Source organism: Vicugna pacos, chromosome 18 (assembly GCF_048564905.1).
Source record: "Vicugna pacos chromosome 18, VicPac4, whole genome shotgun sequence".
Lineage (NCBI taxonomy): Eukaryota > Metazoa > Chordata > Mammalia > Artiodactyla > Camelidae > Vicugna > Vicugna pacos.
In genome coordinates this window covers 28,938,741-28,960,856 of record NC_133004.1, presented here as the reverse complement: position 1 = coordinate 28,960,856, position 22,116 = coordinate 28,938,741, and the positions used below count along the sequence as shown (strand labels likewise).

At 38.4% G+C, this 22,116-nt stretch overlaps 1 protein-coding gene across 1 annotated transcript in view; it reads left to right on the top strand.

Moving 5' to 3' along the window:
• Positions 1–22,116, top strand: part of USP31 (ubiquitin specific peptidase 31) — a 69,842-nt gene that overhangs the window by 11,406 nt on the left and 36,320 nt on the right. Inside the window, exons 2-5 of the mRNA XM_072942782.1 lie at positions 18,276–18,413; positions 19,728–19,816; positions 19,907–19,999; positions 20,590–20,725. Coding sequence (XP_072798883.1) covers positions 18,276–18,413; positions 19,728–19,816; positions 19,907–19,999; positions 20,590–20,725 — 456 coding nt within the window. The remainder of the gene's footprint in view (positions 1–18,275; positions 18,414–19,727; positions 19,817–19,906; positions 20,000–20,589; positions 20,726–22,116) is intronic.

Genomic DNA, 22,116 nt, shown 5'->3' with positions numbered 1-22,116 from the left:
ATATGATTAGCAACTATTTCCTCCCATTTTGAAGGTTGTTTTACTCTTTTGATAATTATCCTTTGATGTACAAAGTTTTTATTTTTGATGAAGTCCAATTTATCTATTTGTTTTTTTCTTCTGTTCCCTGTGCTTTTGGTGTCAGATCCAAGAAATATGGCCAAATCCAACGTCATGAAGCTTTCCCTTTATGTTTTCTACTAAAACTTTTACAGTTTTAATTCTTATATTTAGGTCTTTGATCCATTTTGAATTAACTTTTGTATATGGTGTAAGGTAAGGTTATAACTTCATACTTTTGCTTGTGGATATTTAGTTTTCCCAGCACCATTGTTGAAAAGACTACTTTCTTTGTTGAATGGTCTTGGTGCCCTTTTCAAAAATCAATTGACTGTATATGAGAGGGTTTACTGCTAGGCTCTTTATTCTATTCCATTGATCTATGTGTCTGTCTTTGTTTCAGTACCACGCTGTTTTGATTACTGTAGCTGTGTGGTAAGTTTGAAATCAGGAAGCTTAATTCTTTCAAATTTGTTCTTCTTTTTAAAGATTGTTTTGGCTTTGGAGTCCTTGGGGATTCCATATGAATTTTAGAATAGGCTTTTCTTTCTGCAAACATAAAATAAAATAAAATAAAAAACAAAAATGCCTTTAGGATCTTAATAGGAATTGCACTGAAATCTGTAGATCCTTTGGTAGAAATATAATTGTAACAATATTAAGTCTTCCAGTTCATTAACATGGAGTGTCTTTTTTTTTTTTTTAACATTTCTGTTGCCTTTAGTTTCCTTCGCTGAAGTTTTGTAGTTTTCACTGTGCAGATTTTTCACCATCTCCTTGGTTAAATTTATCCCCAAGTGTTTTATTCTTTTTCATGCTGTTATACATGGAACTGTTTTCTTAATTCCATTTTTAGGTTGTTCATTGCTAGTGTGTAGAAATGCACCAGGTCTTTGTGTGTTGATATTGTGTCCTGCACTTCGCTGAATTTATCTATTAGCTCCAACAGGTTTTTTGTGAGTTTTGTTGAGTGTCTTTATCATGAAGGAATGTTGAATTTTTGTCAAATGCTTTTTCTGCATCAATTGAGATGATCATGTATTTTTCTTTCATTCTATTAATATGGCATATTACATTGATTGATTTTCAGATGTTGAACCTCTTTTTTATTCCAGAAGTAAATCCCACTTGCTCATGGTGTCTCTTGGGATTTTGAAACTTCTTTTCTTCTCTTCTCTTTTCTTTTTTTAAAAACTTTATTAGAGCTCTTTATAGAGAGTAGATGTGTTGCGGTAACAACTTCATTAAGCCCTGATACATTTGATATAGATACTTCTCTCAGTCTCTTACTCTTTTAGTTTTGTTACTTTGTATGTTACAAAAGGTTTTAGTGTGTTGAACCTGTCCTTCTCCCTTATTGCTTTTATTACTGTATAGTATAGCTGAAAAGTTATGCTTGTATGTAACTTCTCTATTTTATTTTTTGTTGGTTTTTCTATCATGTTCTAAAATATTTATCTCTTCAACATTTGGAGCTTGCTTTGGTGCATGTGTAAAGTGGGGATTTATTTTAAGGTGAGATTTCCCATCTTGTATAGTATAGTGAGTGGCTGAGAGCCTGGACTGGGGAGCCAGACTGCCTGTTTCCAGTCCTGGCTGCACCACTGACTAGCCATGAAACAACCTTGGGCACTTAACTCTTGGGGCTTAGTTTCTTCATCTGTAAAATGGGGACAATAGTATATCTACCTCATTGGTTGTTCTGAAAACAAGTAAGAGGAAAATTTGCCTGAGGGCCTGGCATACCATCAGTGCTAAGTGAGTGTTAACTGGTAGTGTTACCCCAACCTTATCATTACCTTGTTTATTTGTAAAAGACTTCTCCATATTTAGAGTTACAGTCTATTTCTGAATTTTGTGTTCTGTTTCATCAGTGCTTTTATTGGTACCACATGGCATTGTTGCTGCTTGTTCTTTTCATGCTATTCTCCGCCCCCACCACTGTGAAATTTTTGTTCTGCAGTATTAAGCATGACTAAAACCGGTGCAGAAAAGTACTGCATACCTTGGGTAAGAGGTAAGCTATCTTGTTGTTCTTTAAAAGTTCTCTGTACAAATTTTGCAATCATTTTGTCAGGTTTCAAAAACCAGTCCTGTGTGAATTTTAGTGTTAAATATCTACATTAACTTGGGATAGATAACCATCTTTGCTGAAGGTCTGCCTGTCACTGATAAAATCCATAACTTTCAACAAAATGTAAACTAATAATGTTACAGTAAGAAAACCTGGCTTGACCAGTAACTGAGGAAGAAATTGTAAGAGTTATTGAAAGAACTGCCTGTTCCCCCAGAAGATAACAGAACTGGATGGATTTATTTATACATTCTTCCAAGGATCAGATAATCCCCATGTTGAATGACTGTGAAAAGTGTAGAAATATTTCCTCTTAGAGGCAAGAGGATTCTTTTTCCTAAACCCGTTCATGTCTGTCTCCTCCACTGTGAGGCCCTCGATGGCAATGAGTGTGTCTTATTCGGCATTACTTTTTCAGAGCTGCACAATGTATTGCTTAATCTGAACTGAAGATGCCATGAGTGAGGACAGCTTGCAGACCAGCCTGGGTTGTAGACGTAGATGTGCCAGCGATGGGCCACTTCTGTTGTGCACATGGGTCAGACCTCACTTGAGGGCCGTGATCACACTTAGGCTTTAAGTCTTGAGAGAGGAGGGCAGAAATTGGAGAAAGGGGTGGCATGCTTCAGTATACAGAACTTTTTGAGCAAGTTTTCTGAAAATGGAATGAGCTGCCTCACCTAATAGTAGTTTTTTAAATCACTGGACAAGTTTAAGCAGAGTCCTGGGTGGTACTGTAAAGGAGAGTCACTCACCTCAGATTATGCTGGGTCCCATTTATTTCCTTCCCTTTCCTTGCCTCCTGCTCCTTTCCGCTGACTTTTGAACATATACAAAGTGTATATTTGAAGCAGAGTTGACAGCATTTGGCAGCTTTATGCGAAGAGTGGATAAGATGAAGAGATGAAAATAACTTTGAGGTTTTGAAACAGGGAGTCTTGGGGTGGCGCTCTTCAAGATTGGAAGCATAGAATGAAAAAGAGTTCTGGAGGTGGGTGGACAAGTTCAGGTTTAGACAGGTTGCATAGCATTTGAACATAAGAGCCCCAGGGAAACTTTTTTGTTGTTGTTATTGTATTTGTTAAATGTCTCTCATAAATCAGGCACTGTGCAAAGTGAATCCTTTAAGTTTTTGGTGACCCATATAGAAAGGAGCTGATCTCAGCTAAACATGACAGTCTCTCTGAAATTGGTATAGATGTAATAATACAGATGCTTATCCTGAGTTAGTTGTTTTACATCTTCCTTTGTGAAGCTTGAAGTTTTAGTTTGACTCTGCCACTTTTGTTTTGTTACTAGTGTGTGGTTTGATGGATTTTTCCTGTCCCCATCTATACACTTGTCACAATGAGGGGCTACTAAATAGGGCAGTGTTCTCTGTTTGTGTAGTTCCCCACAGCTGTTTCCTATAGTGAAGACTCTGGAAAACAATGACCTCATGGTTTCCACAAAAAAACCCTTTATATATAGTTGTGCAAAATAAATCATTCAAAACTGAGTAATTTAAAGTTCTGTCCTCTGTGGCTTTTTCCTTCAAAAATATTCTTGTTTGCTCTGCTAATTAGTTGTTCATTGGCTGTTCCTCAAATGACCTTTTTATGTTTAACAAACAACATTTTTGCAGTGGAGCACATTGAGATATCTTGTCTTTAACTTGATTGTGATCTTTCCTATTGTTTTATGCCACAGACTCTGGCAGTTCCTGGAGGAATTGGCCAGGCACCCAGCATCTGTTGCTTCGCCCCTCCAGTTGTTGAGCTTGGATGGTAGCAAATAGTGTGTCCACAAACAAACAGTTCACGCTTTAGAAGACTGCACAGGACTGGTCAGGAAATGCCTTTGTTGCTTCACTTGTAAGGAACCTTTGTAAAGCTCATCACCAGCTCAGTAAATTCTTTGACTTTTAACTCGGTCTTCACATCTTTAAGAGCAAGGCAGAGCTATCTGATTATTTGAAGATCTAAGAAACAATAATAATCATAATGATGTTAATGCCATTTATTTGTGTGGAGCCAGATCATTTACAAAGTACATTCATATACAGTTTTTTCATTAAAGCTTCACAGCAGCCCTGTGAAAGCAGCACTGCTATTCCAGTTTTAAAATTAAGATAGAGGGATTTAGTGCCAGGAAGCAGCAGATCCAGACTCCAACCTTGCATGGTTCTAATGAGGTTAAAGAAGAAGCCATAAGTGGGGGTTTAGTACAGAAACTCACACATTGTATTTCAGAAATGGAAGGTGGTGAGAAGGAAGGTGTTCGTTCCAAGCCTGTGGCTACCTGAGTACCCATCCCCATTACTAAACTCTGTCCTCTTGACAGTTTTTATTGCTGCCAGATTAATCTTAAAGCTTCTCTGTCATTACATTTTTTGTCTTCTCAAAAATTGCCTTTATTTTTTATGTACCAATTTTATGCCAATGTAATATAAATTTCTTACATTGGCAGTTAAACTTTTTCAGAAAAATGAAATAAAAAAGGCATACATAAAACCAGCCCCACTTAAAAAAATGGTTAGATTCAGTAGATGTACAATTACTAGTAATTTTCTCTAAATGTTTCTCTCAATATTTCAATCAATTACAGTTATTAACTTTATAGCCAGTTTGTCCCACTTTTGGCCTTTGGGATGGATTGACTGGCCATCAAATCCTTTTGACACAATACCACCAGTAATTAGTCTGTGACATCAAACCAGAATGCAGGAAGTTAAGATTTGTCAGGCTCATTTTACATGTTTCTTGCCCATATCTGGAATCAGTCATTTCTTTAAGGAGCCCTGGTTTCTTTTGGTGACAAATGGTCCTGAGAGACCACAGTTTGGGCACTAGAGGTGTCTGTGGTATCTCTGTGTTCTAAGTAGACAGAGCTAGGAAATGTGTAATTTGTTTTAAAGATATAATAAGTCATGCATTCATATTGGTCATTCCATTCAGGATTTCAGGGTTTTTATTTAACCTCGTTGATCTTACATCTGTATTTTCTTTCTCCCATGCTGAAAATCCTATTCGTAGCACTAGGTTAAATTCTCAGTTACATGATCTCACAGATGCATTTGTAAGTCTCAGTATAATAGTCCCAATATTACCACAAACAATAGGAGTATTTGAAGAAGGGTTAAGATTTATTTATTCATTTATTTAATTTACTTTTGCCCTAGGATGTGTCCTACTAGGTCTGTATAGTCAAATTATTATCTTTTAAAGTCACTTGGAATAGTTCTTAGTGTGGCTTTGTTACCAACTTGATATGTAGTTAAATTCATTTGTTTCTTTTTGCTTTTGATTTGAAGAGTTGCTTTTAAAATTTAGCTTTGTTGCATAATTATGTAAAAAATAAAATTTATGGCCTGAAGTCAAATCTACAAAACATCTGCTCAAAGAAGTCTAGATTCTGTTTCTGATTCCTATGTCCTGGATTCTCTTTCTTCCTAAATTTTATTCTTTCATTGTTTTAATATAGGCAAATATGTGTATGTATATATGTGTATTTATAACCTCCTTCTTATTTAGATGAGTAGTGGCACACTGTACGTACATAATTTTCCTCATCTTGCTTTTTTCCTGTAGTTAACATAGGAGTGCTTACTATATGCCCTGCACAGGGGATTATGTTATGTGTTCCTTATAACATTGTAAGGTAGAGATACATACTACTATTTCTGTTTTACAGATAAAGGAACAGAGACATGCCTACAGATCTTTAATTCTGTAACTCCATTTATTCCCCATAGTGTCTGGTCCTGTCCTTTGTGTGTGTGTTCATGGGTGAATGAGTGAACAGGAAATTCATTTCTGTATCTGTTTTACTTTGAGCAATGATCAGGGCATAAAAAGGCTGTTTTTAAACTGTGGAAAAGGAAATGCAACCTCTCCTCTAAGGTCCAAGGCTCTCCGAAGCTGGAAAAGAACACATAATAGAAAGAACCTCTTTTCTGACCAGAAGTGCTCCTAGCAGTTATAAAGTTACATTAACTTGGAACATTCTTCAGTTTTACCCTTTTTGACAGTGCAGTGACAACTTAGTAAATCTCCCTCATTTTAGAGTCTTTACTCCATAGAAGTTATAAGAAAGTAGAATAGCTGAAGAAAAGACAAACTGCTTTAAAAGCAGCAGCTCATGGCAAATAGCTACCAGCTAATGATTTCAGGATTTTAATAGTGACAGGAAGGAAGGAGAATAGCCTCATTTCCCTGCAGGCAGGAGAGAAAGAGGAGCATTGGCAGCTTTTTATCTCATATCCAGCAGGAGGAAAGGTTGGGAGGTTGGAGACCTGTTGGTCGTTACCCTTTGAGGTTCTGTTGTGACATCAGGCAGCTGGTTGGGTTGTACTAACTGGCCCACCTACTTCCTGGCGATACCCAGTTCTCTCTGCTGCTTCAGGCTGTCAGCATTGGAGGACAGTGCTGCGAGGAGGGTGAGGGCAGCCAGGGCGCAGGTCTGCTCCTTTCCTTTTGAAAATCTGCAAACCTGTGAATTTTGCATTTAGTCAGAATCCTGGTATGGCTGTGATCTTGGGATGGTCACCGAGCCTCTGTTGCCTTATTTCCCTTTTCGTTGCCATTTGGTAATACCAGCCTCACAGATTATGCTGTGTAACAACCACTGATTTCTTTACACCTGAGTGATGGAAACCCTTCAGCAGGAAAAACCAACCAGCCGACCCCCCAATCCATGCACCCACCAACGCAGCTTGTGAGAGCAAGCCTGGGACGTAGGAAAGGGACCCTGGGAGAAGGAAGATATGGAAGATCCCACGAAAAGTCACTACAGTTAAGTGCTGGAGAAAAGTAAATGTGTTCCACCTTAAATTTTCTCTAGGTCTCTAGGTCTCGTGACTCTAATTGTTTTGAGTGCACCTTGGATGCATGTGTGCTGACCTCTTGAATTGTAGACTGTTTTTGAGGGGGTGGTATTTAAATCTCTAGTGACTCACTGGGGCACCTGTTCCCCAGGAGGGTACCTCTCAGTATGATATATTCTGTGCCATTGTCTTGTCATTGTATGATCTTTTTTGAATAGCACAATATAACCCATTCATCTGGCTTTTTGAGGGAATAAATTTTATATAAGCTATTTCCTGGATAATTATTTTTTTAAATATCAAGTCTTTAAAATTTTAACTTTTTTTTTTTCAATAGATGGCTTGATAGCATATTTTACAAACTCATTTTTTCAGGGATATCCTGAACATACTTTATTCTTTCTTTGGTGATTCACAGTCTCTATTATGAGCATCATTTATTGCACTTTTCGCTGTAATATGGAGGTTTCGGGGCTAGCAGGACTGTGTAGGACTTTCTAAATGGTTCTGGATTGCTGTATTGTTTGAATTCTTATTTCTGCTGTTTATAACACTCACTCTTCTTCCCCACCATTTTTCTTTGTGGTCCTCCCTTAGTTTTTTCTCTTGCTTTATCCTGGGAGCCTGTGCCTCCTACTTCCTTATTCTTATATTCTGCATTTTCTAATCTGCTTCTAGTTAATTAACCATATAAATAGAATTGGCTCAAATGAGGCTAAATATACTAAGTTAGGGCTTGAGAGTCTGGCTAAGTTAAGAAACTTTAGGGTTTTCCTTTTTAAAGTCAGTTTAAAAAGAAAAACTTCTTAATGAACTATGGCATACATACAGAAAAATGTGTAACAGCATGGGCGTAGAGCTCAATGAATCCTAAACTCTAATATTGTATCAGCCAGATCAAGAAATGACTCGTCACCAGCATTCCACAAGCTCCCTCTTTTCCTCCCTCCCAAACCCCACCCTCTCCCTTTTCCCCGAAGGTAAACCACTTTCCTGGCTTCTAGCACCATTGAGTAGTCTTGCCTGTTCTTGAATTTTATTATGACTGAAATAAAGTATACTTTCTTTTAAAAGACAGCTATATTGGGATATAATTTACATACCGTATATGTCACCCACTTAAAAAGTACAATTCAGTGGTTTTTAGTGTACTCACAGAGTTGTGCATCCATCATCACAATCAATTTTAGAACATTTTTATCATCCCCAAGGAAACCCCATATCAATTAGCAGTCACTGTTCATTGCTCCCAATGTCCCAGCCTAGCTATCCATTAATCTACTTTGTTTCCATAGATTTTTCCTATTCTGGATATTTCATATAAATGGAATCACACGTGGCCTTTTGAATTTGGCTTCTGCCACTTAGCATGATGTTTTTAAGGTTTATCGTGTTGTACCATGTATCATACCTCATACCCTTCTATGGCTGAGAAATATTCCATTATGTCAACGTACCATGTTTTGTTTATCTATTCACTTCTTGACTGACGTTTGGATTATCTCTGCTTTTTTGGCTGTTACAAATAAAGCTGCTATAAACATTCATCTGCAAATTTTTGTGTGGAAGTATGTGTTCATCTCTTTCGGGTGTATGCCTAAGAGTAAAATTGCTAGATCATATGGCAACTCCACCTTTAACTTTCTGAGCAGCTGTCCAGCTGTTTCCCACAGTGGCTGCACCATCTTACATTCCCACCAGCAGTGTGTGAGGGTTGTAGTTGCTCTGCATCCTTGTCAGCACTTGTTATTGTCTGTCTTCTGTTAACAGCCATCCTAGTGGGTGTGAAGTGGTATCTCATTGTGATTTTGATTTGCAGTAAGTATTCTTTGGTGTCTGGTTTCTTTTGTAAGAATTCGTTATGGATAACATCTATTTTGATAAGAGTAATATCCAAAATATTGTAGAAAACTTGGAAAATGTATAAAAGTTGAAGAATTGAAAATGTATGAAAACTGCTTGGCATGTTACTCTTTTTCTTCGTTTTGTGTATATTTTAGCATAATTGGGGTCTAACTGTGCATACAGTTTTGCATTATGTGATTTTAATTTCATATTGTATTACGAGTAATTTTCTTCACAAAAACTCTTTAGATCATTGTACGAAGGTACTGTAACCTAGTTTTGGATGGTTTCTGGTTGCAGTGAACATATTTTTTACATGAATCTTTCATTTTGATTATTTCTTTAGGATATTTAGAAGTGAAATTCCTTTGTCAGTGGTTATCTATTTTGAAAAATCATATTGTTACTTTATTTTACAGAAGGGTTGTTCTGTTAGCAGTGTGAGAATTGTCACACCCTACTGTTGCAAAAAGATATCTTTAAGTTGATAAGTGGAAAATAGCATTTTTATTGTTTTAATTTGAATTTCTTTGTTGATAGTGAGGTCGGACAGCTTCATCTGGTCTTTAAAATGGGAGGATACTTATATGCTAGTAACATTTCGATAATTTAGGGAATTACCTGTTTTGATTTCACAGACTTCTCTTTGTTTGCTCTCTGTGTGTTCACACACTGTTCCATTTAGCTTTCACATTCACATTCGGGCCAATGTGCACCAACTAGCATTGGCCAAGATTGGGGCAGGTCAGACCAGCCTAGGCTGGGAAGGTTCTAAGTTGCCCTTTTCTGGGAAAAGCCTGGAGCCAGAATAAGCCGGAGGCTTGCACTATGGTTGGTCTTATGCTCTGATGCTTGTGGTGAGGGTTAAAATAACTGGCGGAGGCCAGGACTGATTTGGAGACGATACCTCTGTGTGGCTTGTTAGTTGGCCTGGCTTAACCATCAAGCATGCGCAGTGCTGGTGCGGAGAAGAGTGATATGGCAGGCCCATGACCTGAAAGCTTTAGCCAGTTAAAATTTTTTGGTAGTGCTCTGGGTTTATGGCAGTACAAATGCATAACTTATAGTGAAACTTGCTGGATCTCTGTCTACTGGTGAATAATAGCTCTTGATTTCTACTGTTTGATGTTTTAGTTACCAAAGTGCAGAAACAGAACATTGATTCAAAGCAAGATTATTCCCAGAATATTTTGAATCTGCTTATAAAATTGTCTATTTGGTTAAAAACATTTTAGATCTGTTTATCATTGAATACCAATGTATTCAAAACCAAGAGGATGTATACTTTGCCAGTGAACACACACACACTACTGATTATAGAAGAAATAAATGCATGCTTGGCCTTGGAGTAGTTCAGGGCCTCATGCCTCCCCCACTCCTTGTCTTTCCCGTCATATCCCACCTCCGATGATTGTGAGTCTCTTTCCTCCCACCCCGAGAGGAGTGACACTCAGCCAGGAACATTCGTTGGCCTCGTGCTGGTGAGCAGGGCCATGTGCTGAGTTCATAAACCAGGCTCACGTTCCCCATCTGCTTCTCTCCACTTGATCAGGAAGCTGCTGCTGGGTTCTTCTTTCTCTTCCTAGGGCTAAGCTTGCACCTCCCACCTGGCGAGCCGGGGAGGCCTGAAAAGGCCCCTGGTGGTGGCTGTAGGCAAAACTCTTCTTTTCCCCTCTGTTTTCCTCATTTTCCTTTGATGCTATCTGCTGTCACTTTTTCTCCCTAGTGGTAAGATCCAAAGGTTGATTTGGGCTTTGGGTTTAGGGTTCATACAGGGAGGAAACTTAGATTTAAGACTCCCTAGGTCTATCTAGCAGAGAAAAAAAATAAATTCTTAGCGTAGTGCAGCTGGACTCTCCAGGATTTGGGGCCAAAGCCTCAGCTAGAAATAAGGTCTTTTTTTTTTTTTTTGGCCATCCCTGTCTCCTGTGCATAAGATTTGGGTTCCTTGGCCAGAATACCAGGGTGTGCTATCATAAGATCATCCTTAAGTACTGCTTGGTTATTGTTATTAACAAATTCATTTTAGAAAACATAGAAAATACTGAAATGAGTAAAGAAGAAAAAGAAAAATCACCCCAAACTTACCACTTTAAGAAAATGACTGTTAATATTTTGGTGTACATTTACAAGGATAAAAAACAAGAAGATCTTTGAAAATGTTTTTTTAACAGTGTGGCGATTCCTCAAAAGACTAGGAATAGACTTACTGTATGACCCAGGAATCCCACTCCTGGGCTTGTATCCAGAAGGAACCCTACTTCAGGATGACACCTGCACCCCAGTGTTCATAGCAGCACTATTTACAATATCGAAGACATGGAAACAGCCTAAATGTCCATCAACAGATGACTGGATAAAGAAGATGTGGTATATTTATACAATGGAATACTACTCAGCCATAAAAACCGACAACATAATGCCATTTGCAGCAACATGGATGCTCCTGGAGAACGTCATTCTAAGTGATGTAAGCCAGAAAGAGAAAGAAAAATGCCATATGAGATCGCTCATATGTGGAATCTAAAAAACAAAAACAAAAACAAACAAACAAAAACAAAGCGTAAATACAGGACAGAAATAGACTCATAGACAGAGAATATAGACTTGTGGTTGCCAGGGGGGTGGAGGAGGGGAAGGGATAGACTGGAATTTCAAAATTGTAGAATAGATAAACAAGATTATACTGTATAGCACAGGGAAATATACACAAAATGTTATGGTAGCTCACAGAGAAAAAAAATGTGACCATGAGTGTGTATATGTCCACATATGACTGAAAAATTGTGCTGAACACGAATTTGACACAACACTGTAAAATGATTATAAATCAATAAAAAATGTTAAAAAGGTTTTTGAAAGTTTGAAATCAAGTTCATATGCAGTTTTATATCTTCTTTTCACTTAATTTTATTATGTATTTATTACTTCATGTTTTCTAAAACTCTCAAACATTTGTATTATTCCATGGAAGGAGTATATAATAACTTCTTAGATATTTAGGTGGCTTTTCTAGTTTTTCTATTTTGACTTTTAACTGTTGGAGATGATTACATTTCCCATATGATGACCTTTTAGCCACATCAGGGCTGGATGTTTGCTTTTTTGATTCTGTTGGTAGTTAGCCAAAATTCCCCCTCTTCCTCCTTTAAAAAAAAAAAGCTTTTAAGAAGCTTTATTTTACTATAATTGGGAATAATCTTAGATTGTGTTGGAAAATGTCAAGGAGACCAAAAAGAAGATACTCTTGAGTTACTTGAGTTACTTGATCGGATACATAAACATGAGTTGGCTGGGCTTTAGAGTGTTCCGGAAGGATGGACAGAATCATCTCTACCAGCCGAACAGCTTGAGCATTAGAAGGTAAAGAGCACTCCCCTTTGGGTGTGCTGATGAGAGGCAGACGCGGTTCTCCAAAGCTGTCTCTGGCTTGCTCTCTCTGGCATCCTGGACACTCGAGCCGGGCACACTTCTTCACAAGCTGCAACTTGATCTTCTGACATAGTCCGAATTCCTCCTTATTCCTCAGATTATAAAATCTCAATTAGATAAACTGCATTTTTGTTTCTGGGCCATATTTCAGTCATAGGAAAAAATGCAGATTACGACCACACAAACACTGATTAACAAGGATTTATTTAAAAGCAAACAAACTCCCAGAAGCCTCGGGCTTGGTGCAGCTGTAGTTCCGTCTCCGGCACATGTTTTGTGTCTGCGTTGAGAATGGTGTTCAGATGATGAACCTCTAGCCCTACATGATCCTGAGTTGTATAAGGAAAAAAAACATTTATTGAACGAAATGATTGTGACTAAAAATGTTTTCAGGCCATTTTAATCAGATGAGGTTCAAGAATAGTGGTAACTTTGGACAAGTTACTTCACTTTACTTTGTAATGTGTTTTTATCTGTAATGTTAATGCTTACCAGCATTGGGAATTTTGGGGGGTTAATTTTATAGGAAATAATACCTATAAACAATTAGTATAAAGCCTGATACATGATAAGCACTTAAATATTAACTAATTATTATTGTTACTGTTTGTGTCAAGTATTGCATTGGCTAGGTTTTGGGGAAGTAATATTGGATAAGACATTTCTGATCACTGTCTAGTGGTAGAGACAGATATGAGATTATATGTCCTGGTGGTTTGAATAAAATGTAATAACTGATCTAATACAGTTATGACAAAAGAGCCTCCCAGAAGTTTTAATGCTTTTGGAAGTGAAACTTCAGAGTTTTTTTTGTGTGGCCATGTCCTTTCTTATATTCTTGGCTTCACATTAGAAATAGAATTGTTTAAAAAAAATCACATTTGAAAGAAAAATTAGCAATGATCAGGTCCCACTATAGATCTAATTAAGTCAGCATCTCTAGACTGCTGCCGTGGGTGGTTTTTATTTTTTAAAAAAAACTTCCCCAAGTGATTCCAAGGGTCAGGAGCCAATGCTTTAGGTATTTTCCTCTCTTTGTCTTTGACATTTTCCAGGATTATACTATACCACAGGATTATTCCTTGCTTTTTTCTTGATTTTTTTTGAAACTTAGATAATAGCAGATGTTTAGAATTTAAAATGCTTTTATGATCTCATTAAAGCCTCACAATAATCAATTCAGAAAAGCATGATCATTTTGCAGAAAAGATAGCCGAGACTCGGAAAAACTACACATTGCATAAAAGGTGATGGAAAGAGGACTTAGACCCAGGTATTCAGGATCCAGTCTTTCTGTTTCTATTGCATTTCTGGCAGAAACTTCCAACCACTGTTTCAGTACTTGGAGGTTTTCTCTTGCTGCTGTGTTTTCTACCAATATAGCTCTATGATCTGTTGAGAAATCTTTTCTCACTGTTCATCTGGCTGAACCACTTGCGGTGTATTTCTTTTTATATTTCTCTCTTTTATTCTGGCTCTAATGATCTTGACCATACCTCCATCCTTAACTGTAATTTCTTGAAATGCAGTAACCATTTCTCAATCCTTTTATTATAGCCTTTTCTTTAAGAAAAGAATATACCCTTTCCTATTCTTCATTTCAGCAGTGAGTCCCCTGCCACCACGTCTTTGTGGTTACTTACGAGTTTGTTTAATACAGAAAGCTAGTCTTATAATTGCAAGTATCTCTTGCTATGCAAATTGTTTTAGTTCCTGAGTTTGGCTTTTGAGAACTTGGATCTGAGGGACACCTGTACTTGAGTTACCTTATGTTAGGGCCTCTGACTGGAAGGATCAAGGAGCTCTGTATCAGAAATAACTCACGTTTCCCTGTAACAAACATGAACACAAGAACGGGTTGTGTGTGGCATTCTCTACTGTTCTCCCTGAGTTGTCTTTCTGTCCTGGATGGAAGCTCCTTTCCTGTTGTCTCCTTCCTTTTCAGTCTGCCCCTCCCCCACCAGGAAGGAGAGTTGGGAGCGGGGTGCATTAGGAGATGAGCGTGGAGGGCACTCCAGGCATAGGGAAAGTATGTGTGGAAGTCTGGCGGCTAATACTGAGGGCCTCTCTGCCTCATTTGTGCTGTTATGTGAAAAGACCTCCCCACCAGAGGTGAAGATAAGGAGGCAGGGCTAGAGGAAGGTCACAGAGAGCCCTGTTTGAGTGTGGCTGTGTTCTGTACCCTGGTGTGGAATTCTGTTGTAAGACACTTTCTCTGTTACTGATTTTTATGGGTCATATCTGTCTTTACAGTGTACATTTGTACCAATTTGTACCAATTTCATCCTCTGTTTTTAGTTAATTAATTCTTTACCAACTTAGGTATCCAGAATGTCAGATACAAGACATGAAACTTTTCTCAAGACAAGTGTTTATTGTTTTGTTCTTTCCAGCACATCCAGAAACCAAGTTTCACTGTGAGATACCATCTCTGAACCCAGCTTTTTTACACTTCATCTTTCTCTTAAAATGTAAATTTTAATGTCCTCCCAAGTTCTTCTGTTCTTTCCCAGAATCACTGAAAATATATTCCATGTTTTTTCTGGCATAGAATCAAGGAAACGGAGTGATGATTTCATTTGATGAGTTTTGGCAAGCTCCCCCAAAGAGTGCGCCAACTCATGTCCGACCAATACTGCCAGGTCTGTTCCCCAGGGAGGGAAATTGCCAGTTGCCATTGCTTTGTCATCTTCTTCCTGGAGTCAGGTGAACGATGTCTTTTCCCCAGAGCCCAGGATTTTGCTGCTTCTGGACTAGGGCTCTATGAAAAGAAAGAACCCTGTGTTTAATTTTATAGCTCCAGTTGGATAGACTTAATTCTTTTTCTGTTCTGGGCCATGTTTCCAATGTTCGCCCCCTCTCCCTTATTTTCTTTAAGGGGAAAAAGTTCTCTGTAATTTTAGGCCTTAAGGTTTTATTTGAAGGGTAGAGAGAAATTTTATGAGACTTGAAAGCCCTACAGTGTGTTTTGACTTTTACTTCATTGTTTAGTAGCTAGATGTTAGGCATCATCCTGAGTGGAAAATTGGAATGATGGTTAAATGTATTTATAATAGGAAGTAAAGAATTTAAAGCAACAGATTCAGTTTAATGTTTTTACAAACCAACACCATACCCAAGTTCTATAAAATAGACACAAATTATATAGGTTAATTTTGAGAAGGTTCATACTCTATTTTTCATAGAAGTGACAAATATAAATGATTCCTTAGATTGTAACAATGCTTATATTTTCAGATGACATATTCTAGTGATAATCAACTTTTTAAAAAACTACAAAAATACAGAAGGATTAATTTTAGGACATCAAATAAACTAAGATTTAATTATGGAAAAAAAATCATAAAAGACAACCAAAGAAGTGTCAGATGTGGCCCCAGACAAAAACCAAATCACTTGCTGGGACTCTAGGGGCAGAGCTTGGGTGAAGATTTGGTGTGCCAGGTCTCTGTGATGGCCCAGCTCCGCTGTTCTGATGTACAGCCAGGAAATCCCAGGTTAGGTGAGTTGCATGAGATAACCAGTGTGTGGCAGAGCTGTGCTCCAGCCCAGGTTCCTTAACTCCTACTGTGTTTCTTCCTTCTGCAGTGTGCACTAAAATGTGGTTATTAGATCATTCAGTGCTTTGTTTTGTCAGGGGAAGAAGTAAAATAAAGAGTCCCTTGGGTCCCTGCAGTGGGAAGAAGTCACCATTGTGAAGGGAAAAGGAGCCTTTGTGTTGTATATGTTCAGTGGGGTTTCCTGTAAAATTTCTTTTAGTTGGAGATGTAGTTAGTGATTTAGGGCGGGGCTGACCCAGAGCCGCTTTCGCCCTAGTTTCAGAGGGAAGCGGAGGTCCTGCTGCTTGTTTAGTCCTGCCCAACAAGAATCTTGTTGAGCAGCTTCAGCGCAGCACCTTGTACATAGCGATTGGACGATAAATGCTGGGTGAGTTTCAGTGAGAGTGGCGGGAAGCATAAATCAAGTTTAGTGCAATCCTGATAAGGAATTTTTTTTTCATTGAAGTATAGTCAGTTACAGTGTGTCAGTTTCTGGTGTACAGCATAATGTTTCAATCATACATATACATATATGTTCATTTTCATATTTTTCATTATAGGTTACTACAAGATATTGAATATAGTTCCCTGTGCTATACAGGAGAAATTTGTTTTTTATTTATTTTATATATAGTAGTTAATACTTGTAAATCTCAAGCTCCCAATTTATCTCTCATAAAGAATTGAATGTTGTCTCCATCCTGAATTTCATGGACACTGTGCATAAAATATAGCTGCTTTGACACATGAAGAAGCATTTGATTTCAGTTAATTTGTTTCTTAGGCTGCATATGCTGAGAACAACCCTGCCCCCCACCCCGCCACTGAAAGTAATTGGAAAATATGATGGACAGTTATTAGTTCTTTGACTTACTTGATTATTCTTCAACTTTTAACATTATTGATCACTCTCTCTTGACTCTTGGGGCTTTTTTCTCCTGATATTCTAGCCACGTCTTTAATGACCTTTTCTTGGTCTCCTTTGAGGGCCCCCTAAAAGATAGCCTTCCTCTGGATTCTGTCCTCTGGCTTGATCTCTCGTGATCTTGCCTGGGCAGTCTTAGTCATACTCATGATTTCAAGTAACCACCCATCTGTTGACCCCCAAATCTTTGTCCCACTTAGCACAAACTCTTCCACTGAGCAGATCTGTATTTTTTGGTTGTTTACCAAATACTTCCATTTGGAGATTGCACAGAACTTCAACTACAGTGGATTCTAATGGGAACTCATCACCCTCTTTTCTAGACTTCTTCCTTTTTTATTTTGTCTTGATGAAGGGAACCACCAGTGGCCCATCATCCAGATAAGACACCAGGATGACATTAATGCCTTCTTCCTTATTTTCCATGTTCATTAGGTGGAAATCCTAATGATTCTACTGCTTCAGTTCCTAAATCTCTCTCAAATTTGTCCTCACAGACTTCGCTCAGCCCTTATTATTTCTTGCCTCATCATTTCATTTGTCTCCTGTCTGCTCTGTGTTTGTGCAGTTGTCTCCCCTCCTTTCTCCCCACTTCAATTCAATACTCATAGCTAAAATTAGAGTGCTTATTATATGTCATTTAATGTGAGATGCTTTGCATGCATTCTCACTTAACCATTACACTAAATCATTATTTTCCTTTTTACTTTGTTTTGTTTTTTTGTTTTTTCTCAAATGGAGGTACTGGGGATTGAACCCCGGACTTCATGCATGCTAAGAGCGCACTCTACCATTGAGCGCTCTACCCCTGCCCCCTATCCATTTTACTTCTGAGGAAAGTAGGTCTGACCTCCCAAATAGTGAGTGGTTGGACAGATTTAAACCCAAGCTATATTTTCCAGAGCCCCATGGTCTTAATCTTAATTAGCCAGTTCACCTGTGACCTTATACTGGCTACCCCTCTTTGCTAACTCTAATCTTTGGAAGCAAGTCACTGTCACAGCCCATAGTGGGGGTTAAGATCTAACTCCTGGAGACGGGGGTTACTGACATAAATTATTTAGAATTCGTCTATAAGGGAGATTTGTCTCTTCTTACTTATTTATTCACTCATTTACCTTATGTAGATTTGTTTATTTTATACTTCAGTTTATAATCTAATACTGTGATATTTAGCCAATTCTCATTTTTTCTCTTTTAAAAATTGAGGTATTATTCACATATAACATTATATTAGTTTCAGGTTAACAACATAATGATTTGATATTTGTAACAATTCTCATTTTTAAGATGTAGAAGTTATTATCAGAGTTTTGCTATTAGTGAATGAATATCTTCTTAGAAGTCTTGGCATGCTGTTTTGATGGCTTCCTTTAGATACATTCCAGAAAGTAGGATCGTTGGGTGGGTGCATTTAAAAGTCTTTGGTTCACAGGTGGGGTTTTTACATTGAGCATCTGTTTTTATATTTGCTGTCTTTCCAGGAAGTACTCTCTAACAGCCTTGAGATCTTGCATTCCTCATTGGAATTATGAATAGTTTATCTTTAGAGCCAGGAACTCACAACTATTCATGCTGATTTATTTACCTGTATAGAGTATTGTGTCAAAGAATGCACTGCAATATCGGGGAAATTCCCAGCACGATGCCCAGGAGTTTCTGCTGTGGCTTTTGGACCGAGTTCATGAAGACCTCAATCATGCTGTGAAGCAGAGCGGCCAGCCTCCTCTGAAGGTAAAGGCGTTCCCGCAGGGCCATCAGGGAGCTGTGAGCTGGGGCTCAGTGGCCATTTGGTGAACAGAATAGGAGAGAGTGTCAATTCTTCTACCAAACCTCCTCTGAGGAGTTGCTGCCGTTTGCAATTAGTTAATACAGTGAAATTGACTAAGCTCTGGGTGAGTTTGAAATTCATGGGTACTTAGGGGACGTTTCCCCATGCTTGCCACTGTGCTGGCTGTGCCAGATACAAGAGACTGTCTCCAAGGAGCTTACACTCTAATGAGAGGGGATACATTTGCATGTATGACTAGCTTTAGACCAACATTAAGTTGATTCCATCTCACTAACCTTTTTTAAAGCAGAAATTTGCTTTCTATTCCAATGAGACATAGTCTGTCGATCACTGGAATAGAATACACAATCAAAAAGGAAATATATGGATGTCTCTGCTGTTAGGATTAGATTTGAGTGTAGGAGCTGAACCCTTAGAATATTCTTACTGAGCAACCGTGATTCATTCTCAATTTTTGTTTATGTAGTCTTAATGTGATGGGTAAAATGATTTATACAATAGAGGTAATTAAGACTAAAGTGTTGTTTTCCTCTCTCAGCTTTTAAAAATTTTCGGTAATTCTTTTCTGTATCTTAAATTTTAAATTTCTAGTTTTGGTAAGCTGTTAAATTATTCTGATTGAAGGTCCTTTGTGCCTGAACACTCTGTACTGTCATATGACTTTATGCTTGTGGCTGGCATTCCCACCAGATTGAGACGTACTCAAGGTCAGGCACTGTGTCGTATTATCTTTGAATCCTAATGCCCTTTATGGTGCTCTCTGCAGTGGTGGCAGATGCTTAGTAACTAATTGTTAGGGGGAGGGACACGGAAAGGTTAATGAGTAACATGTGAAGTGGGATGATTTATGCCCAAATGAGCAGCAGAGCTAATAGATGCTAGAGAATTTAGGCAGGGGAAGAATTGGTACTTCTGAATGGTTGGGATTATTTCCTGGAAGAGGTTGGAGGGGGCACTTTGAGCATTGGAGGGGGCTGGGAGTACCTGGTTAAGGACTCCCTGACTGCCTGGCTGGGGCGGAGAGAGGGGTCAGCACCGTTCTCCGGGAGAGCCTGTGAGGAGGTGAGTCTGTGTGACCCACATCCTGGCAGCTGTGTTCTGGTTCCTTTAGCAGAAGCCTTTCCCTGAAACATCTGGATCTGACACATATCTTATAAAGGAGGTCAAAGATATTTGTGACATTTTTAGGCTCATCTTCAATCAAGAACTGGCATTTCTAGTCTGTGAAATTGTATTTTATTTATTTATTTTTTTAGCCACCATCAGAGACTGATTTGATGCCTGAGGGACCATCTTTTCCTGTCTGTAGCACTTTTGTTCAAGAACTTTTTCAAGCCCAGTACAGGTAGGAGCAAATGCAATTTTCCCTTATCTTATCTGCTTACGTAGTTCTAGGTGATCTTAATGTGAGCGTCTTACATTTTTGTTTTTGAAGATCTTCTCTGACGTGTCCTCACTGTCAGAAGCAGAGCAACACTTTTGATCCTTTCCTCTGCATTTCTTTGCCAATTCCTCTACCCCACACAAGGTAAGAACAGGGTTAATGAAATTAAGACTATATTCCTGTGTGTTCCTTTTCCTCTGTAGGCTCCTGTTAGGGCTTCTTATATATTTAGACAAGTAATAGGATTAGTGATAAGTTAAATACAGGCATTATTAAATCCTTACAGAAGTTTATAAGTGCCTGTCTGAGTTTACAGGGCAAGCAGATGCATGGGGCTAGCAAGTCTTTTCGGTTGATCTGGTTGTGGTCTGTGCAGCTGGCCGTTCACCTGTAGTGTGGGGGCAGGAGAGGTTGTGGAGTGCTTTCTGAAGCCTCTGAAGACCTTACGTTCCACTTTTAATTAGTTGCTTTATTTGAACTGTTTCTCAAAATTTGTAGGCGTTATCCTGTTTTAAAGAAAATACAAAGCACAGAACCAAGTATTGATACCAAGCTGTTTTTGCTTTATAAGGATTACCTTTTCCAAAGAGCTCTTGATTATTGTTTGATAGTTCTCCTTAAGTCCAACTAAAGGTGTGGGTTAACTTCAGTTTTGTTGTTTTCGGGGTTGTTTTGCTTCTATATTTTAGTTGAAATAAGTGACTAATGAGAAGATCTGACTTTGATCCGTACAGGCCTCTCTATGTCACTGTAGTGTATGAAGGGAAATGTTCCCACTGCATGCGGATTGGCGTGGCCGTGCCTCTGTCTGGGACTGTCGCCAGACTCCGGGAAGCAGTGTCTATGGAAACAAAGATCCCCACTGATCAGGTAATAAGCTTGCTAAGACCGATTACGCACGAGCCACAAAAGTGTTGCTTTCTCTTTTAGTGGCATCTTTTAACAGTTCTCTGCCAAATACGATTAGATAGAGATTTAAAACCACTTGCTTCTGGTGTTGAAGGGAAAATAAAAAATCAAGATCCAAAGGAGAAAAATATACACACGAACTTCTCATGCTTTGTTTAATTGTGTATATGTATATTTAAGAGGAAAAGCTATAACTACACGAAGACCTTTTCTAGCTTTGTTTATAATTAGTTACCCTCTTTTAAGTCATTCTTAGGGATGCATATGTGAGCATAGGAAGAGCATCCTGTGGTGTTTGAAGGTCAGAGAGGCTTAGAAAACTCAACTGCTCGCTCTTGAAAAATCTCTTCCCGTTATGGTGATAAGAGTGAACATCTTACTAGTACAGTTACATTCGGGTGCTCAGTTTGGTTTATTTTCTGATTAAAGCTGATTAAAGTCTCTTATCCTGTTTAGGGATGAGAAGGAAAGTTGTACCTCCCCCCCACCTTTCTTTACTTTTTGATAATTAGTTATATTGACCCCAATACTTCTGGCCTGTTTGTAACTTGACATACTTTTGCATACACTTTTTTTTTTTACACAATTAAATATTATGGTTTTATTTGGGAAGAAAATTCCCTATTTAAAACTTACTGAGGAAACATGATTCAGTGGCTGAATAGCTTTTCCCTAAATAACTTCTGGAAGCTGCTATGTAATCACGTGAATAATAAAGGTGTTTTGTACTTTGGCCTCCTGTGTTCTCATTTGGGAAGTTACCACAATAAAACAAATACAGTCAACAGTGTTGCCCTGATACAGCAAATATGTTAGATTTTCATAGGCCAAGTATTGGCAGATTAATAAAATTCGTGTTCTTCTTACTCTGAAGTGCTCATTGGTTCTTCTTCTTCTTCTTTTTTTTTTTCGAGATGACGGAAAAGACAGAAAGAGGGAGGGAGGTTTAGGTATGTGTCCGAGGCAAAATCTGGTTGTAAGCTTCTGGCTCTTTTTGCATGTGGTTTAAATGAATGATACAATTACAGGTTTGTTTTTGACCTTAGCTTGCTGAAGAAAGTGAGTTATACTTGCACGTTCACCTGTGGGAAAACAATGTGGTGATTAAAATCATTAGAAGAAAAATGTGCCAGAAATCTATTTCTTGGACTATTTGTGGAATATGCTATCAGCCCCTTTCACCTCATAGACTCATACGCAGTATGTCTGTGATAGTTGAGGGGACCTTAGGGGTCCAGTCCAACCGCCTCATTTGAAGAAGGCCCAGAGAAACCATGTGATTTGTTCAAGATCACAGGGCTGGTTGGTGGCAGGCCGGGACTGGAACCTCTTCAGGCCCAGTCCGGTGCTTT